Raw genomic sequence first — 20,346 nt, 5'->3', positions numbered from 1 at the left:
AAACAAAGGACATCATACTTCGAGTACGTGAATATATCTTCTCTTAATTTGTTTACGTTTTTAAGAAGTCCCCGTATGTTTAAGGTAAATATCTTAAGATCACATGCTCCTGACGAACTTACATTGGTCGGCTCCATGTAATTGCAGCTAACTAAAATATCAGAAATCTCATTCCAATATTCGAGTTCCTGATCTTGGTCAATTGTATTTCCTATTTCGTTAATCAACTGATAGCGATCGTAGGGATTGTGGATTATGCCGGTGTGAGTATGTGTATGTAATGAGTATAGCTGATAGCAATGTACATAGTATCCCGGGATCATATTTTCACAGCAATTTCTGCATCCTAAAAAGTCGGAGTGACATTTGGTATGTACTTTAGATTCGCACCAGTGGCAGGTTTTCAGGTTGGCGGGGGAGTAAATCCAGCCATTACAGCATGTGCATTGAACTTTAAATTTAGGACCTATGACGGGCCCTTGTCTCGGTGGCTTTGCCGAGGGGCATGCATTTACTGGTAAGGCGCTGGAAATACAGTCATAACATATCCAGGCAGAGCCAGAATCTGCAATTATTTTTGCCTCAGACTTAGATAACTTCATGCATTTCATATGTTTTATTTTGTCGCAGTGACTGCAAATTAGGAACGAACGTGCTTTAGGAATACGTGTATTACATTTGTTGCAACGCTGAGATTCGTTCATAGAACTATGAGATAATGTATTATATTCGTTAGTATTATAGTTATATTATGATATATTTAAGAGAGTATAGACTTACTATTAATACAGAATATGATAATAATAACGTGACCTAGTCAGATACTTCTAACGAAGACTTTCAGTCCTGTGTGTAGAAAGTACCGTGACTTATCTACAGTAATTAAGTAAACTTCACCTTTACCTTTATGATTGACCTTTAACTTCTCTTCTATTACTTGATGGCAGCAGCTCACCGTGCATGAGCCTAATTTCCATATGTACAGTAATGTATGTGTCGAATGTTCAGAGTCAAATGTACAGAGTCAAATGTACAGATCAGTCAAATGTACAGAGTCAGATGTACAGTAATGTGTGATGTATGTATAATGAGTACTGTGTAAATATCTGTGTAGATATCGTGTAAATATTGCGTCGTCGTTGTCTGAGTACGGCATGAGGTTAGGAATTAGATAATATGAAATTGTTATGATGTAGGGACGTGGACTATTATCAAGCAGGGTTTATTTCGCGTTTTGCTGATAAGGTGTGATAGATAAGGTGAGAAGGTAGGGAATCTGGATAAGGGAAAAGTTCATTTAAGTAGTTGATTGTATTATGTGCTTTGTGCTTGAGTTTGAATTTGATTTAAGTTTCTAATTTTGATTTGAAATGACGGAAAATTTGGTAATATAGTAATAGTTTGTTCAAATAAGTTACGTTTGTTTGATTAATGAAATTGTTTGCGACTCAGCGCGAGTCTGGAAAGTTGTTCAGGATTCGATATTTTTGTCATGATAATTTGACATTAAGATATAAAATACGTCGTGCTCAGGTGCCAAAGTGGCCAGAGATTGGATAAGATATCATACGTTTAAAGTGCTCACGTAGAGGTAGGGGTCCACGCCTGAACCCCAGTCCAATGAGCACACAGTTTACCCAGCAATCTGATAATACACTCTGTCCAATATAGTTAAGATGTAGACCGTCACGAGCGAGGTGAGCGAGACTAAAACTTGAGTTGTCGAAGAGTCTGAAGTTGTCATGGTGAAGGGAGCACTTAAACATGAGTTCATTAAGGTACTGGATAATGTCGTTGTGGGTGTTGAATCGGTCAGCATGTATCGATAGTGGACTGACTGCATCGAATAAGAACATAGTGCGCGGGAACTGTTCTATGAAACTTCTGATGTGATTATGCAGCAGGACGGCACTCGCTCTGTTTTTCTGGATATCGTTTATGCCAGCACTTATGAGTACAATGTCGGCTTGCTGAATCGATTCCCGGTGTTCCTTTAAGTCGCGGAGGAAAAATAAGTTTTCCCGGAACGCTATGACAGGTGAACGAAATTGAGAACAGTCAAAATTACAGTTTTTGCTGTCAGACAGTATCAGCACTCGTTTGGTCTGGTTCACTTTATGATGGGGTAGAGGTCGCAACTGATGGCTGCTAGATTTTCTGGAATGTGCCGAGGCCAACTGTCTAAAGGTTAAGCTGATTCGAGGACCTTCAAAATCCGCCTGAGTTTGCGGAGGAACAGCATGGTCAAAAAGGTCCTGCGATTTTCGCGTCATAGTGTAACAGTCGCCGTGTTGAACTGTCACGGTTTCATCGCGATACTCGCCTGGAGGACGTCTACGAAAAACTAAATCCCTTTTACCCCCCAGGGAAATGGTAAGTATAGTGCTGTCGGGTACTATACACGATTCATCATCGGAATGAGGAGGTATACACGAGACGTGTGATTCATATTTGGTGATCATGCAGCTATTGAAATCCTTATAGTTGATGTTGTTGGTCTTGCACACATCATCAACTGCTACAAGTATTTCAGCAAGGTACGTCTCAGGGTCTAATTGCTTTGCCCTGTGGTACCCTCCTAAATACTTGTAAGGAGCATCGCCAAAATATGCAACCTTTCTATTCGAGAAAACTTTATCATAGGTTAATTCAGAGTCCAATCTCTTAAAGTCAAACCTCTTCAGCTGGTCACCAGTTTCGAGCTTGGAGAAGGGCTGTTCCACAGTCTGGACCGGTGTTGGTGGTGCAGGTATTTCGGGGAGGGTGGTTGTAGGTTGAGTAGGAGGGTGAGCAGAATGGTCACGTAGAGACTGGACAAGGGACTGTGCTTCACTAACGGTGTTCTGGAGGCCGGTCATCGCATCAGTGGACGATCTCGAAAAAATTTGAGTTAGAGACTAAAATTTGAGTTAGAGAGAAAAATTTGAGTTAGAGAAAAAAATTTGAGTTAGAGAGAAAAATTTGAGTTAGAGAAAGAGCAGATACCTACTCATAAGTTTGACTGAAGAAGAAATTTTACAAATCGAACTTTTAAGATTTTGGGCCGATAGGCAAAAAACTTTCCCAATACTCTCAAACATAGTAAGAATAGTGCATTGTATACCCGCCAGTAGTGCGGAAATTGAAAGAACCTGGTCGGCTGCAGGTTTAATTCTTTCTAGTCAGCGATCTAGGATGAATGTTAAACACTGTTTTGTTCTAAAAACTATGATTTTGTTTCCAACAAAAAGATTGAGAGATCCATTGATTTCAGCAATAATTTATTGTTTATGTATTTTACCTTAAATAAAATAATTGTATCAATTTGTCTCAACTTTTATTTGATAGCAGATAATACCATAACAATATACCAGCATCATTTGTTGAAGTTAAGTCTAAATTACCCAAATTAAGTACATGATCATATTCATATTTCATAGACCTCAATTAAGTTGGCCTTGATTTCACGGCTCACGCCGACGTACGCCGCCGCCGCCGGTGTAATTTTAGTGAAACGCCGCCGCCGATCCATTTAGCCACGGCGGACAAGCCTGTTAGATAAAATAGGTGATTTTAGCTCTAAAAAAGCTCCAACATACTTCAAGAAACTCATAGACATTGCGTAAAAGTGTCAGGAGTGTAGAGTTTCCTTTTTTATTATCCGGTACAACCAAAACCCCAAAAATGAGCTTGTGATGGAAGAGCGCATTTTTGAAAAATCACTTCAGCGGCCTAGATCGAGATTTCTTAAAACCACTCTAATGTGAAGTGTACGTTTGTAAACGTTGTACGAATTTTTACCAAACTTGGAGGCTATGTTCAGTTGGCTTTAGAGAAGCCATGTGTAAAGTTTTGACGGCCAGATTATTGAAGTTTTTCTGAGAACCATGCACAAAATTATGAATTATGTAAATTAATGGGCTTTGGCTAAAAATCTAATTTCTGTCCAGAAATTATACTTCGCAATTAATATATTCGATTATACTACATCTCATTTATTACAGAAATATTTTTCATAGCACCGTTATCAAATAAGAGCAAAATGAAAATTATGAAATGTTTCTGACCCACCCTGTACATCACTATCAGCTATCATACCTTTTGGGACACGATGAACGCATTCCTTTTGGGACCGATATTAATACGAGTAATATTCGATTGTCAATCGTAAAATTATAGCTCGGGTGACGAAGCACCTTTGATAAAAAGGAGCGGCGATTTTTCACCGTCAAATGTTAGTACCTGGTACCTTTTCAGAAAAAAAATATGGATAAGTTTTAAGCTCTTATGACTGATAAAGTCTACTGAGTATTGGCGATCAAAATTAGAAAAATAAACCGAATCTAATCATTTTACATGTAACATTTACTCATCTCTCCCATCTCTCGCATTAGAGTATCCTGACTCACAGAACACGACATAGTTCTACCTATATCCTACATAGTTCTACCTATATCCTACATAGTTCTACCTATATCCTACATAGTTCTACCTATATCCTACATAGTTCTATCTATATCCTACATAGTTCTACCTATATCCTACATAGTACCTACAGATACCTTACAAGCTAAACCCGATTTAAACATAACTAGCGAGCACCTAGCAAGCGATGGACATTGGACTGAATGAATATTACGAGTGCAACTGCTAAATTGTGATTATTTTGTGCTCTGCAAATATTCATTAAGAATTCTATGACAGTCCCTTAATAATAATATCCTCATTGTGTTTAAAGTGCTATTCTCGCTTCTTACTTGATCATCCATCACATATTTCACATATTTCACATATTCACAGATATTTCACATATTATGTAGATAATCCTTATAATCCAGTAAAGGAATAACTAAAATGCTATTTAACGACTGAGCCAGGTATAGCTGGTTATTTTACGTAAAACACGGTCTTGGTATCCACCAGTAACAAGTAACCATTAACCAATGATCACCATTTATTAACCAATTATTAGTGTATATTAACCATTTAGTAGGTAACCGTTAGTAGAAATTAATTGTCACTTTGTCAGGTAGTAGACGTGTTTAGGGAGGAAGAAGAGGTGAAGAACTACATTAACAAACTAGCTCCTCATCTTATACTCGCTCTTGTTTCCACCACCAGTTAGTTACCGGACTTGTAGTTATTTTACCACATTACATGCGACCACATTATTGTATAACTAGGGATATTTCATTACTTTACTGTAAATGCCAGTAATCAGTAATGGTTACTGGCTACTCCATGAATTAAACTGCTATACTAATAGTTAGTTTAGTTACTAAACTAGTTTAAACTATGTTGTTTCAGAGAGTAGTGGAGATGTGGACAGGTTGTGTGAAGTAGTAGAGGGACTGTACGAGATAGTATCTAGTTTTGGTAAACAAACCTCCACCAATACTGTGGTAGCTGCCCTTCTCAAGACGGTCTCAAGGCTGTCACAGGCCAATATTGTGAGTTATTATTATATTATTATCTGATGGTATGAAAGTAGTTGCAGGTTAATGTTGTGAGTCATTATTATATTATTATCTGATGGGGTCCGGGACTCTAGGGCGTAAGACTCTAGGGCGTGAGACTTTAGGGCGGCGCCCTAACCCTAACCATCACCCTAACCCTAACCCTAACCCTTATCCTAACCCTAACCCTAACCCTAACCCAAACCCTAACCCTAACCCTAACCCTAACCCTAACCCTAACCCTAACCCTAAGACCCTAGAGTCTTACGCCCTAGAGTCTTACGCCCTAGAGTCCGGACCCCATCTGATGGTATGAAAGTAGTGTCGTATTTGCCCGCCAATCTAATATCTATTGTGTATTCCTTTTTAAAAGTGCTGTAAACATGAGAAACAAGTTTCTGAACCAGATACCAAGCTAACAAAGTAACAGTTTTGACTGGGGCATCTTTTCCGAAACTTTCCGCACGGCTTTCTAATGTTTCATACATTAACTACAAAATAAACTATACAATCGACGAACAACAGTATAACGATTAATACACTAACTCTGCATCTTACTAAATATTGCTTGCTTATGTTGCAACTTTCATACGTGTGTTTACATAGCGAATAACGTGCCAATAATACATAATGTATATGAGAATATAATGCTTTTGGACACGAAGGGAAACACACAACGTAAGGCTTGAAAACTTCGTAAAAATACATCATTAGAGCCTGTAAAAACATTTAACTTTAAGATAAGCACTCTATCAAGTACAAAGGTACGAAAGCAATTTCAGTCAAGAATGTTAGAATGTGCCAACGAGAGATAAATATTTGAGCGAACAGATCGTTGAACATCTGTCTGCAAGTCATTAATTTAGTCTCATGCAGTATAATCGATTGATTATGCGCATATATTCAGAATAATTAGTCAAGAGAAGCAGATTAGTTATCCGGGAGATACTGACTGGTGGTAACTGGTAACATGACTTCGGACTTCCTATTATCAGCTTTATCAAATTATTTGGTAAACATCATGATTCATGGGTGTTACATCTCAAGAACAAGTACAAATCTGGATTTTGGGAAGTGAGCAAAACAAGGGGTTTAGTTTAGAACCTGGGATATTAACGATTTCCTGAATAGCCTCCTCCTTCAGGGTAGCGAGAAAGTGTTCAGTAGTGTAGTTCTTTATCTGCCCCTGTGTGGAGATTCCAAACCTTTCTCGAACCTTCCTGCTAACGCTCTCATCATCGTCAGGGAAATGGAACCTGAACTAAGATCCTCTCTTAACAGCAGGTGAACAGAGAACTTCTTAGTTACTCGTAAGAGAACTTCATTACAGCTATTTGATCTTTCAGGTTTAAAAATGTAATAAAAATGCCAGTTTAACTTAACTATAACATGATGAGTTTGCCTGCTTGGTGATACGAGAGCTCTGTAGCTCACTAGTTACTAGTTACTACTATATATATGACAGAACTTTCTATAATAGCTCACTTCTCCAGGTTGTGGGACCTAGTTGAGTGGTGTTTAGAGGAGACGATAACATCCAGACTTCCTGATCTTATCTTCCTCTTGATACAGCTAGGTTAGTGCAGCCTTCTGATCTTATCTTCCTCTTGATACAGCTAGGTTAGTGCAGACTTCCTGATCTTATCTTCCTCTTGATACAGCTAGGTTAGTGCAGACTTCCTGATCTTATCTTCCTCTTGATACAGCTAGGTTAGTGCAGATTTCTTGATCTTATCTTCCTCTTGATACAGCTAGGTTAGTGCAGATTTCCTGATCTTATCTTCCTCTTGATACAGCTAGGTTGGTGCAGATTTCCTGATCTTATCTTCCTCTTGGTACAGCTAGGTTAGTGCACACTTCCTGATCTTATCTTCCTCTTGATACAGCTAGGTTAGTGCAGACTTCCTGATCTTATCTTCCTCTTGATACAGCTAGGTTAGTGCAGATTTCTTGATCTTATCTTCCTCTTGATACAGCTAGGTTAGTGCAGATTTCCTGATCTTATCTTCCTCTTGATACAGCTAGGTTAGTGCACACTTCCTGATCTTATCTTTCTCTTGATACAGCTAGGTTAGTGCAGACTTCCTGATCTTATCTTCCTCTTGATACAGCTAGGTTAGTGCAGACTTCGTGATCTTATCTTCCTCTTGATACAGCTAGGTTAGTGCACACTTCCTGATCTTATCTTTCTCTTGATACAGCTAGGTTAGTGCAGACTTCCTGATCTTATCTTCCTTTTGATACAGCTAGGTTAGTGCAGACTTCCTGATCATATCTTCCTTTTGATACATTCGACCAGTGAGTCCAGTCATCAGCTTCAAATATCTTCAGATTTTAAACATAATACTATACTGCTTCAGATTTGAAAGATGATGTGCTGGACGCAGCCCGAGCAGACAGAATATTAGTCCTGTACTGTGAGCACCTGTCATTACACACCCTGACTGCCCTTTTCCAGCTCGTCAGAGACATGACGTCATTGATGACGTCATCAACTCCTGACTTGGACAATGTCCAGCTACCAACTCACGGTTAGTTTACTGCTCCTAATCCAAACTGGATATTACGGTGGTTCAGATACAGGGGACAACAAAATTTGAAAAAACAGAACTATAAGTCAAGTGTATTGTAACAATGGCAGACAACATTTGCAGGGTAATGTTAACTAATTGAAAACTGGCGATGTCAATATTAAAAGTTCATGGCAGCCGAGTACAAATGCAATGTTTAAAGCATTGAACTAAGTGAAATCTAACGTCTGACTTAGGAATGTGTTTAAAAGTAAGGATCAAGGAATGTGTTTAAAAGTAAGGATCAAGGAATGTGTTTAAAAGTAAGGATCAAGGAATGTGTTTAAAAGTAAGGATCAAGGAATGTGTTTAAAAGTAAGGATCAAGGAATGTGTTTAAAGTAAGGATCAAGGAATGTGTTTAAAAGTAAGGATCAAGGAATGTGTTTAAAAGTAAGGATCAAGGAATGTGTTTAAAAGTAAGGATCAAAGAATGTGTTTAAAAGTAAGGATCAAGGAATGTGTTTAAAAGTAAGGATCAAGGAATGTGTTTAAAAGTAAGGATCAAGGAATGTGTTTAAAAGGCTAAACACGGAATCTACTTACAGAGACATCAGACGCCTAATCGACGACTGTTGAAGGTGTAAAATAATGGATTTGCCGTACATAATGCTAAATTTTCGTTAAGTTCCGCTGGACTGTCCTCCAATCCAATTTCTTATCGAATCCTTCTGTTGACAACGTAAATGAATCGTAGGGTCATATTTCTCTTATAGCAGAAGTGGATAGGGATAAAATTCAATCTCAAAATTGTATTAGGGTACGTGGAGGTATTCTCTACGACGCACAAGGACACGATATGGATCCTATTGGCGATCTGCCAACACCTCTCCTTTTGCCTTCTTCGTTTGGACTGCATACCGTCTTCATGGCTTCAGCTTATATTTCACGTAAGTTAGTTTTTTAATTCATTTACCGAGACATGATTGCTCTTTATTGAATGATTTTATGATAGAATTATTTGTATGTCATCGATGGCAAATGTTTCAAACAATTTTGCCATTTTTAATATCAATAGTGAAATTTTAAATGATATTTATGCCGTACATGCTAAAAATTATTTAAATTCTACTGTGAAAATTGCGATTACCTCTTAGTATTTGTACTATGAAACGACGATGGAAACTGTGTTATGCGTTTACAAACAGGAGACCTTGCTAGCTAGAAATGTAACTTAAAGTAACAGTTACCTGGTTACCTGGTTACCTGGTTACCTGGTTACCTGGTTAACTGGTTACCTGGTTACCTGGTTACCTGGTTAACTGGTTACCTGGTTACCTGGTTACCAAGTAAGGTTGAATGAACACTGTAAAGCAAGGCTGGAGTAAACGGAGGAGTAAGATGTATAACATAGCTCAGACATAAGTAAGCCATAAAAGAGATGACCTAGACAAGAAGTGTGAATAACGAATATATGGTAGTAACGCTTTAAAAAATATTTTCCTGGAGATTTGTAATATATATACATTTGTACAATCTATATACATATCTAGGCAATTTGTCCGTACTTTCTCTTCTTTCTCGAGTCAAAAGTTAAATCAATAGCCATATGTGTAAACAATCAATATAAAATCCGGACAATAATTTCATTAACTGTAAAATTCTAAGGTTAAGATAAATTGAATAAAATATTCCAAAAATATCATTGCCAAAAATATGAATACTCAAAATTATGATCAGAGATAGGATTGCAAACGTATTATCTAGCCACAATTTTGAAAAGTCACACCATATTAGTTGCGATAGATAACGTCCTGAAGAATCTTTTGGTTTGCAAATAACTGAGCTGTCGCCTGTAAAATATATAATAAGGAGCTTAATGTCATAATCAATGGGTGAATGGGTAATGTATTAGGATACTTTGAGGAAAGAACCAAGCCGACTGCGACCGGTTGATGGAATCATAACAGCTTTACTACTTACCAGTATTTAATAACCACACTGCTGGTACCACAGTGAAATGGTTATGAAGCAAATGACTAGAGTTAATCGAAATTTGCAAATTTAGGTTAAACAATTTCATCTGCAAAGTGCACTGTCTTGGAAATATATGTGTAGCATAGTTTTGCACTCCATACAAATTTAACTGTACAACAAGTATAATGCAATATTCCTTCTATAATTGCACATAAATATACAAACTTACACACATAAATCACCCTAGGTCAGTACGTTGATGTACAGGAGCCCCAAAGAAAGTGTCCGACAGAAGAGCTCCCAACTCCTCGCCCACGTGCATGCGCGTCACGTGACTCACCTGTCTGAGATTGTTGGGTATGTTTGATTCGTTTAGCTTTTTGGATACAAGTCTTGAAATATGAATCACGTTCACATCTCGGTATAGTGGTCGTTATATCGACACTCTTATCTAGGCAATACAAATTCATTCGCCTTATTATAGATTTCAAAACGAATAGAACTTCACTGTACCTGTGTCCTTTATACTCATTTTAGGTCAGAAGAATGCTTTCAGATTTACATCAATCTTCAGATGCTCACTCTACAAAATCTCGAAAAAACAACGATATCAGGTTTTTGTTGTCATCTTTTTACAATTCAATTGAGTGAATATATGGTCAAAATGTAACCGAAGTGCAAAATACATATCTTCTATTGCTAGTTTTATATTCATTCTACAGTCACTCTAAAATTGTCTACCGCCCTATACTTGTTTAATTTTCAGAAGAAGAATTTAAAACAAAGTTGTGTGAAGCGGCATCTCAAACAGAGTCAGTATCTCACGAGATAAAGTTACTGGAACTAGTAACAATGATACCGGGTGTTTCACTTTCAGACCAATACCGACTAAAACTTGCTTCTATCTACAGATCTCAGGGGTCAGTCTACAAATCATTTGTCGAGTCAACAACACTTGTTTTGTTATTTAACCCACCTATGATCGCTAAATGCTGAAGCCTGGATATTTGATGAAATCGAAAGTCCACTTCTCTTATTTCAGACACTTATCAGACGCGATATCCCTGTTAAAAGAGGATCCTGCTCCTTCCCCTTCCAGCTCTCTTCTACTAGTTTACTGTCTGATATCTAAACTGAACTGTGAGCCTGCTCTCACTTATCTCAACCGGTCAGTCCAGGGCCTTTATGTTATTTGGGTAATAAAGTTTCATTTCAGATTCGTGGATTTAGATATTTTCCTAGCTCATGAGCCGCTCAACAAATTCGATTTTCAAAAACTTCAATTCAGGGTGAAAAGCGCAGATAAAGGGATCATGAGTTGTGTAAACGTGCTGAAAACCTACTCAAAATTTATCATATCCCTGAAACAACGAGAACCTTTCACTCTTCAAAATCCTATTGAGTTCTGTCAGGTATGAAGGCGTTATCATTTTATATAAAAAATATTTACGATTTTAACGTGACAACTTTTATCAATAATCATCTTGCTAGAATCACGTCTCCGTATTATTTAAGAAAAATAACCTAAAAACCCGAATTAGAAAAAATCCCGGAAAGAATAGCTCATCAAGGTTATTATTTATACTCCAAACCTCCAAACAAACACGACATAACGACTAACTACATTAATAACGACTACAATAACGGTCTAGTTATTGGTTTAGAGATCCACTAAGAGACACATACCGAGCAAAGGTAAAGAGACCAGATATATACTCAAACTAACATAACTTACGCAAAAACGGAGCTCATTGTTAGTAGCAACAAGCTGACCGAGCCGACATTTTTACATTCAATCTTGTTTTTGTTTCACACGGAATCTTTTGTGTGTAGAAATAGGGCAATAGAATGTATAGAAATATGCTATTATACTTACATTTTATTAATGTTATGAAAAAAAACATAGCTCCACTCGCAGATATATATATACATACTCAAGTAAAACCTGTGTAATGTGTATCAATGATTGAGAGTTTTTATGTTTTTCCGGTTACATTTCTCATTGGATAATAGTAAGAATTTCTGGTGATTCTGTCATGACGTAGAAAAACACATCAGCCCTAGATGATATGTTTTACTAATTCTGACAACCCTAGCTAATTTTAACCCAGCTACCTAAATATCCGCTTAAAAATCTAAATCCTGCCCCAAATAACCTATTTTCCTACAATACGGATCTTCTCCTCCAAACATCATGAGATCTCCGTCTCTGCAATACACTTGGTTCACCTCAAAGTTGATATACTTCCGTGGACAGAGTATCTTAACTTCAGTATCATGTAGCACTGGTAACGGAGGGATTGTTTCTTCATTGGTGTCCGTCCAGTCTTCATCTACTTCGTTACAATTGTCTGAAATTACTGCTCTATCATCTCATATCAGCTCTGCGTACGCCGTACTTTATCAGATACCATATAATGTCTTTTAATAGCAATAATTTCGGACGATTGTCCATTCATATAACAATTATCACTTGAACTCTTAGTGCTCTTGGAGACCTTGGCCACTATTACTTACTCGGACCCGGTACATCTATCTTAGCAGAGGGTACTACTTCAGAGTCACTGTCTATCTGGAACTGACAGGTGAACTCTCCAGCATCGTTCAGACTGGGGTGAAACTTCGTTAATATCGCTTTCTTTCCTTGTAGTTGGAGCTCACAGTTGTCGTCTGTTTCTTCGTTGATGACCTGTGATTCTGATTGATCGAATGCTGTATAAGACCACTTTACTGAAGAAGGGGTTTCTGTTCCATCGATCTCGCAAGTTATCTTGAAATTAGAATCCTTCTGCTTATATAGAGTTTTCAATAATATCTCGACCACTGGAATTTAGGTTAAAGATTATTTTAAGTTGATAAGAAAAATCAAACAATCACGAATTGATAAACCCAATCCAAATTGATATACACGATCCAGACCCAGAAGACACGTTTTACTAGCCTGGTAAACAATTCCAACATTGAAAGTTACTGAACACAGTGTAGTACCCGGTGAACAGGTTGTTATTCTGTACACATCCTGAGCCCAGGCTCCTCCAACTCCGTTCTTGCAGTTGTCAGATTCCCCATACGTCGTATACGTCTCCCCAGCATCAGCAGCTGTGAAACACTCATCTCCATTCTGTGCTGCGAATACAGCGTAGCCTTTACCAGCTGCGCGATCATGGCATTTGTTTATAAGGTCGTCGCTGAAATTAACCATTTTTTCCTTGATTGCACGATTCTCAGCATCTTTCCAACAGCCCAGATGTTTCCGACATTCCCCTGAGAATACCACAAAATGTTCAGAATGAAATAACCAATAATGTTTATATTATCGGTTAAATTTCCAGTTATAACTATAAATTTGTAGTGAATTTATTTGAATAAAATAAGAAAATGGAAATAAAAAACCTCATTGAACTCACCGTTAGCGCTAGCTAGCACAGAGCTGAAGAAACAGGCAGCTGTGAAGATCAACATCGTTTTTTCCATGATGACAGTTACATTACTAACTAATCCTGCATATTATATAGTAAATAGTATAATAAAGCAGTAAAATGCTAAAAATACTTACAATTTAAATGTATCAGAGGAGTCAGCAAACATCAATATTACCACCGTATCGTAGTTTTATTTACTCCAAGATATGATCCAATATTGCTATTGTAACAACTACCTCTAGATATATGATGTCAGTATTTGTTGTATCATCCAACACTATTTCCGGGAAACAGCTGATATAATTGTATAATAGTTCGAGTGCTCATATACAGACGACTATATGGTCAAGTTCGGAGACAACCTGTACATTTTTTACTTTTTTAGAAGTGTGTGGTGGAGCCAGCTCATCACAGACTGAAACTCCCTGATTATATGGCTGACAAGACATTTTTCAGGACTTTCTTTGAGTAAAAAAAAAAAATTAAAAGGTTGAACGGTTGAGCAGATACAGGTGGTATTAAACAAACCCTTAAAAGGTGGAGATTTAAGGTGGAGACTGGCTCTGGTTGAAGAAACTTTTGATTAAGGTGGAAAAGGTTATTGGTAACATAAACTACATCAAATTTGTAATCTGATGGTTTCATCAATATTTTATTTAAGTGCTCAACCGAGGTGGAGAAATTAAATGCACTTTTCAAAGCTGCTCAACCGGGGGTGGAGAAAGGTTTAGAGAGTTCTAGGTTAGCTAGAAAGTTGCGTCTCGGCCTTTTCTACTTCCCGTTAAATTTTGTTTTTTCCATTGACGCTCAACAGGGTGGAGATCTTTCATTAAGAAACAGTAAAAAGCCTGTCAAACATGCCTAAATTCATTGGTTTTATCACTAATTCTTATCTGCTCTGTTAACTGCTACTGTAGGGGATCATAAAACTGTTACCCCTTCTGTCTTAAAGCAAAGTGTTCTAGCAAATGAAAAAACTATCAAAGTTGTGAAAAGGTGCTCAACAAGGTGGAGAAATTGTTGATTAAACATTAAAACATTAAAAAATGCATTAAAACTGGCCCCACCGGGTTGAGTTGAGCTTTGGCAGTTGATTTCTGGAAGAAATAACATTGGGTGACCCTTCAGCATGTATACAACTCATCAAACTAGCCATCAGCCACTCAACCGCGGTGGAGAACCTTGACTTCTGAGGTCAAATTGACGCCCAAATTTGCCAAATTGGAGTCTCCACCTATGTTGAGTGTACTTTTCAGCAAAGATGCCTTGTAATATGAGTTGGTAGATGATTTAGAATCATTGGTATTGCAAATGGACTGCCACAGTCACTCTACAGCTCCTAAACTACAGAATAACAGATTTTGAACTGCATGTTATGCTGTCTCCACCTCGGTTGAGCCGATTCTGAGGATCCTATTCTATGAAATATGATTGGTATAACCCATAATATTAAATATTAGGACTTCGGAGCAATTAAAAAGCATGAGAGGGTTAGTTCTAGTCACTTATATTAGCTCATGTAGTCAGTGAGCTGCACCACCTGTGTTGAGCAGACAAACCTGCTCAACCAGCACTTTTTGAGTACCCACCTGTCTTACGTAACTTTAAATTGTGAAATTTGAAGTAAATTTTTTTTCATAAGTGATTTACAGCTCCTTTATTTTTGTAATTTTCAGGTGGCCACTGTCTCCACCAAGGTTGAGTTATTTAAATTTTGAACCCAGATATCATTATAGAAAGGTTAGGAGTAAAATATCTGAAGAGCCTGTACCCCTTGGACTGTCAGAGGAATTATAATTAATTTTACCATTTATGGCAGTGAAATGAGTGTAATTACTGACTGATTTTATGTACAGGTTGTCTCCGAACTTGACCATATAGACGACTATATCACATACTTCAGGCCTCTGCAAATCAAGTTGGATCGCTACACGAGCTACTTGGTTAGGATATTGAGTAAAAAATGAGGGCGACTGGGCGAGCGTTGTCCCTAGGTTATAATTACTTTAGGCTCTGACACCATGAATCATAGGATCATCTGAGCCCATATTTCTATTGTACCTTGTGCAAAAGGGCCCGAGTACTTGGTGTTAGAGTGTACTTACCTGTACAAGGGTTTAATTTTATTCAAAATACTGACCGACAGTCGACACTAAGATGACAGACGGTACTCCCTGATGCTACATTCATATTGTGCATAACTTTGAGCATAACTTTGAGCAAAATTGTCCCACATTCAAACAACGGTCGTTTCACCACTGCATTATCCCCAGTAAAATTTAAAATAAGAATAACACCCAAAACCCTCCTCAGGACGCCAAGTCTATCCTCGAATCTCACTCTCCAGACGACTGTGTCCTGTCCGTTCTGATGTTCTTAGCCGGACTCTACGGACTGGACACCGTAGTTGCACGCTGCGCGGCTCAACTCTCGCCACGCCCTGAGAACCTCATCTCAGTCCTGTCCTCTGTACCAGCTCTGCTAGCCAATAGAACTAGAGTCACATGGTCACGTGATGTCGATATACTCACATCTCCGGAGAGTGAAAGGCACGAAGTAGAGGAGTTATGGGAAGACACTGCCACACAGACGGACAAACAGACAGACAGAGGGACAGAACAAGCTCTGTTGTGTGGAGTGTGTGGGTATGTGCTGATAGACCGAGTACTTGGGGCTGGGGAGGAGGTTTATCAGATCAGTGAGAAGTGTACTGCCCTCACTCTGGAAGCTGCTCACGCCAAACTAAAGAGCTGGAAACGCACTACCATGTCTTCTAGAGCTCTTCTGTATGTGCTATGGAACTTTTATTATAAGTTATATTTCTTAACGTTTCTCATTTCTAAAAAATTACTTCGAACAAATTCACCGTCTAATGATTGATCCTTGACATCAAATTGATTGAAGTTTCTTGTTTTCAGGTGGCAGAATTGTGCCATGATCCCCCACACTCTGCACGTGCTGGCGCGCTACATCTCCCTCTTATTCACGTGGGGCTCAATTCATCAGGCCACTTTGTACCTAGACAGACTGGAGCAGCTTGCTAAGTTCTCCCGCTCAGACTACTGGATCTCAAAACACCGGAACCTCTCAGTGTTCATCAAAGTTACACTACAAACGTCGGTTGCTAAGATCCCTGCTCCTATTTCGTGTTCCCCTCTGAAACACGAGCTACTCGACTCAAACAATGAGTATATGTCTCAATATCTAGAGTTGGAACGGTATCGTTCAGCAGAGACTGAAATATTGAAAGCAGCGGCCGAAAGGAGCAACCAAGTGGTGCAGACTAATGGTGTATCTAGTGTGGAGGATGGTGTGTATCCTGTCTTCTCCTCATCCCTCACTCCCTCTCATCTCGCCAGATTAATCCTTCTGCAGCTGGAACTTTCCTGGTCTATCGCCCCTCCTTCTCGTGAGTCCTCCGTAGAGTACCATCACTCCTTAAACAAGTCACGTGATACATGGATATCCAACAAATCTTCAAAGAAAGCATCGCCTACCCACATGCCTGCAGAACTAGATGCGCTGTCTCAAGCGTGGTTATCCATGTTATCAGACTGTCAATCTCAGATTCCAGGGAGAGTTGAAGAAGAAAGCAAACCAAAACCAAAAGTAGAAGAAGAAAGCAAACCAAAACCGGCAGCCAGGAGAGGTAGAAGTAGGAACAATTCGAACAGCAAGGCAGCTGTAAAACAGACGACCACAAGACCAACCACAAGGAGACAGGCTGGGAAGAGACAAGCAGCTAGCAAGAAGTCTCAAGTTAAGCAAACGGAGACCACTGATCATGTTCAATTTGGTAACTCTACATATTTTCATTTTTGTTTCAATCAATGATTTTTCCATCAAAATAACCCGATCAAAACGGATTTTAATGTAAATTACCATTGTTGGCTCACGTCGATCATAATGTTCAAGTTATGCGACTATTTTTAACACCAATTAATATCAAGGTCTCGATGCGTGCGAAGGATTGCAGCCAGTATTCGTAAAAAGAGAACTGTTGAAACGTAAGATAAAACGAGCACCACTCTGGCGAGATGTTGAGCAATACCACAACATGCCCTTCAAACATCAGATACGTGACGTCATCAAGAAAAATAGTGACGTCACGAACTCTAAAGACGACATTACAATTCCGGAAAGTTGGACTTTTGCCAGCATCTTGCAAATAGATGGTACCTTGTACCTCGGACAGAAAAGGGGCGGACGAGAGGTTGTCTTTGAAAGAGAACTTCCATTTTCTCTAAAATCTGCGGTAAGTTGCTTAGTATCCACCAATCAAACTAGATTTATCTTTCACAACAACTTAAATCCACTTCCCACAATCACATGACCAATTGTAACACCTATCACATGACCAGTTGTAACACCTATCACATGACCAGTTGTAACACCTGTCACATGACCAGTTGTAACACATATCACATGACCAGTTGTAACAACTATCACATGACCAGGGTGTAGGGGGAGAAAACACGTGCTGTTTGGACGAAATGAGACGGATAATTACCTGTAACGACGACAGTGTCTCTCACTCCACTGATAAAGTCAAGTTCTGGAAGAGCAGGTAACATATTACACTGAAATGATCGATAATATTTAAGTGTTATTCAACTACTTTTAAGCTAACTTAAGAAGTGAGGAATTCAATAGTTAAATAGTTAAATTAAATATTTAAATTAAATAGTTAAATTAAATAGTTAAATTTCTTATCTAACTTCTAATGAATGGTCTGCATATCTGTTGATGTAACGCTTTATATGTTATAAAGGTACCAGTTAAATAGCCGGCTAGAGGAAATGGTTGAAAGACTAGAGGGAGATTGGTTGGGTCCCTGGAAGGGTCTTCTTCTCGGGTGTCCTGTAGAGGACAAGTATCGAGATGTTATTACAAAAAGTGCTGCTCAGTTGAGAGAGGATATCAAATCTAAATATGAGGTAAAGAGTGCTGAATAGTTTAGTTTAACTTTATTTAGTTAGATTATCCCAGAATTCTACGAATAGTCTAGTCTAGTATAGTAGCAAAAAATTTCTCTTTGCGCGTACAAAAGTCGTCTTTAGGTGTTTCTAGTCTAAAGTAACTCGAACCAACAAAGTTCCAGATTTAATATCTTTCGGACCAACTTATTCCGGCCGTTTATGTTTCGGACCATTTAACCAAGGGAAAACAAGGCCTAACTAACGGTTCCTAACTGGTCCGGAGATTGAATGTATACACTTTGCTCCAGGTGGAGTTGAAGGAGTTTGTAGCAGAGTACGTGTTGGACTGCTACTCTATCCTCTCAGAAGAGCATCTTACTGAGGTGTTACACTTACCAGGACTGCCTATATCAGAGGTGCTCAGTATGGTTCATGACTTGGCTCCTTCTGCTGCCCCCGCCCGACATCCTACATTGCTTGCACTTGGTACGTGATCACTTAGCCTGGATCCTAATTAGTGACTTGAGGATCTTGAAATATTGATATCAACTTTTGGGCATGGGCGTTTGGAGTGAAAATCCAAATTTTGTCCTTCTTTTCTGCCCTCGTGTTTCCAATTCACTCACTTGTGATTTATAATTAATATTAGTACAATTATTATCTTTAGGTCCAGAGTTGGACATACTGCCGTGGGAGTCGTGTAAAGTGTACCGGAACCAACCTATATCGAGAGTTCCTAGCACCAACTTTGCGCTCACCCTACAAAAGGTAACATGGATGAATCATATGAATACATTTTTTAAAATAACAAAGGTTTTCTCCTGTTTAGTCTGCGAGCAGGATACAGGGTTAACATAATGTACTCAAATATTTTTCGAATACCGAATTATATTGTATTATTCCAGCTCAGAAAACAACCAGTAAAGCTGAACAAGGAGGAGACATTTTACATCCTGAACCCGACCCAGAACCTGCCGTCAACCCAAGCATGTTTTGAGGGATGGCTGGCGGAACAGGAAGGGTGGCGGGGTGTGGCTGCTAAGCCTCCCTCACTTCCCGAGTACCAAGCTGGATTGAAGAGTGACATGTTCCTATACATTGGTCACGGAACTGGGAAGGAATTTCTCGCGGGTGGGTTACGTCGCATAGTTGCAATTTAATTTCATTGATTTTGGTATATTTATGAATCCATAACATTTCTTCATTAATAATCAATTGCAGTTAAGTTAGCTGACTCTTGACTCTAATTCTAAAACCCCCGTTCCCAGGAAAGCCTATCCAAGAGTTGGAGAGCCGCGCGGTAGCACTGTTAATGGGCTGCAGCAGTGGGAAAATAAAGCACACCCCAGTAGGGGGTACAGGTCCGCCTGTGGAGTACATGCTCAGTGGCTGCCCCGCTGTGCTCGGTTATCTCTGGAATATTACAGACCGGGACTGCGACAGGTTCGTCAGGCTGTATGAATTTTTGTTTTACAAACGGCTTGACCAGAAGTATTGTTGATAATACATATATTATGTGCGACTATGCTATTGTACTATGATATTCCGTCCTATAATTGATATACCTCTTTTTCAGATTCTCCAAGAAGTTATTAGAGCTATGGCTGGCGGAGGGTAACACCATCTCACTCCTGTCCCTGATGAACCCGTCCAGAGAGGCATGTAAACTACCCTTCTTAGTGGGGGCAGCTCCCGTCCTGTACGGAGTACCGGATATTCTCACCGCCCAACGAGAGTAGAGCTTCAGACTTGGTTGTGAGAACAATACATAGTTCACTACTTTCAGTTTCACTACTTATTGATGATTACTGATACAAAATAAAGAAAACATTATTTTCTTTGTTGGGGGACTATAGTGTATAATTTTTTAAATTTGTTATTAAATACTTTTAAAACTTTACAGAGTACAGCAATTATAACGTACAAAGAAACTCGACTAAGTTATTGCCCCCGTCTGTAAAATCATTGCCCCCGTCTGTAAAATCTGTCAGGAGACCAAACACGCACACGCACCAAACACGCACAGTAAACTGCCCGCAATTACATGACCCTGATGTGATAACAAATATGCGAAACAAAAGTGT

At 38.8% G+C, this 20,346-nt stretch overlaps 1 protein-coding gene across 1 annotated transcript in view; it reads left to right on the top strand.

Moving 5' to 3' along the window:
• Positions 1 to 20,346, top strand: part of LOC134811694 (uncharacterized) — a 26,238-nt gene extending 5,892 nt beyond the window's left edge. Inside the window, exons 3-23 of the mRNA XM_063818719.1 lie at positions 5,009 to 5,099; positions 5,287 to 5,429; positions 6,580 to 6,719; positions 6,929 to 7,011; positions 7,796 to 7,966; positions 8,764 to 8,894; positions 10,169 to 10,278; positions 10,459 to 10,535; positions 10,688 to 10,841; positions 10,964 to 11,089; positions 11,210 to 11,333; positions 15,657 to 16,129; positions 16,262 to 17,139; positions 17,294 to 17,598; positions 17,801 to 17,910; positions 18,115 to 18,280; positions 18,571 to 18,748; positions 18,930 to 19,030; positions 19,168 to 19,393; positions 19,531 to 19,705; positions 19,839 to 20,346. Of these exons, the coding sequence (XP_063674789.1) occupies positions 5,009 to 5,099; positions 5,287 to 5,429; positions 6,580 to 6,719; positions 6,929 to 7,011; positions 7,796 to 7,966; positions 8,764 to 8,894; positions 10,169 to 10,278; positions 10,459 to 10,535; positions 10,688 to 10,841; positions 10,964 to 11,089; positions 11,210 to 11,333; positions 15,657 to 16,129; positions 16,262 to 17,139; positions 17,294 to 17,598; positions 17,801 to 17,910; positions 18,115 to 18,280; positions 18,571 to 18,748; positions 18,930 to 19,030; positions 19,168 to 19,393; positions 19,531 to 19,705; positions 19,839 to 20,001 (4,125 nt within the window). The 3' untranslated portion in view covers positions 20,002 to 20,346. The remainder of the gene's footprint in view (positions 1 to 5,008; positions 5,100 to 5,286; positions 5,430 to 6,579; positions 6,720 to 6,928; positions 7,012 to 7,795; positions 7,967 to 8,763; positions 8,895 to 10,168; positions 10,279 to 10,458; positions 10,536 to 10,687; positions 10,842 to 10,963; positions 11,090 to 11,209; positions 11,334 to 15,656; positions 16,130 to 16,261; positions 17,140 to 17,293; positions 17,599 to 17,800; positions 17,911 to 18,114; positions 18,281 to 18,570; positions 18,749 to 18,929; positions 19,031 to 19,167; positions 19,394 to 19,530; positions 19,706 to 19,838) is intronic.

Source organism: Bolinopsis microptera, chromosome 2 (genome assembly GCF_026151205.1).
Source record: "Bolinopsis microptera isolate Bmic1 chromosome 2, MBARI_Bmic_1.0, whole genome shotgun sequence".
NCBI lineage: Eukaryota > Metazoa > Ctenophora > Tentaculata > Lobata > Bolinopsidae > Bolinopsis > Bolinopsis microptera.
This window is presented reverse-complemented; position numbering and strand designations above follow the sequence as displayed.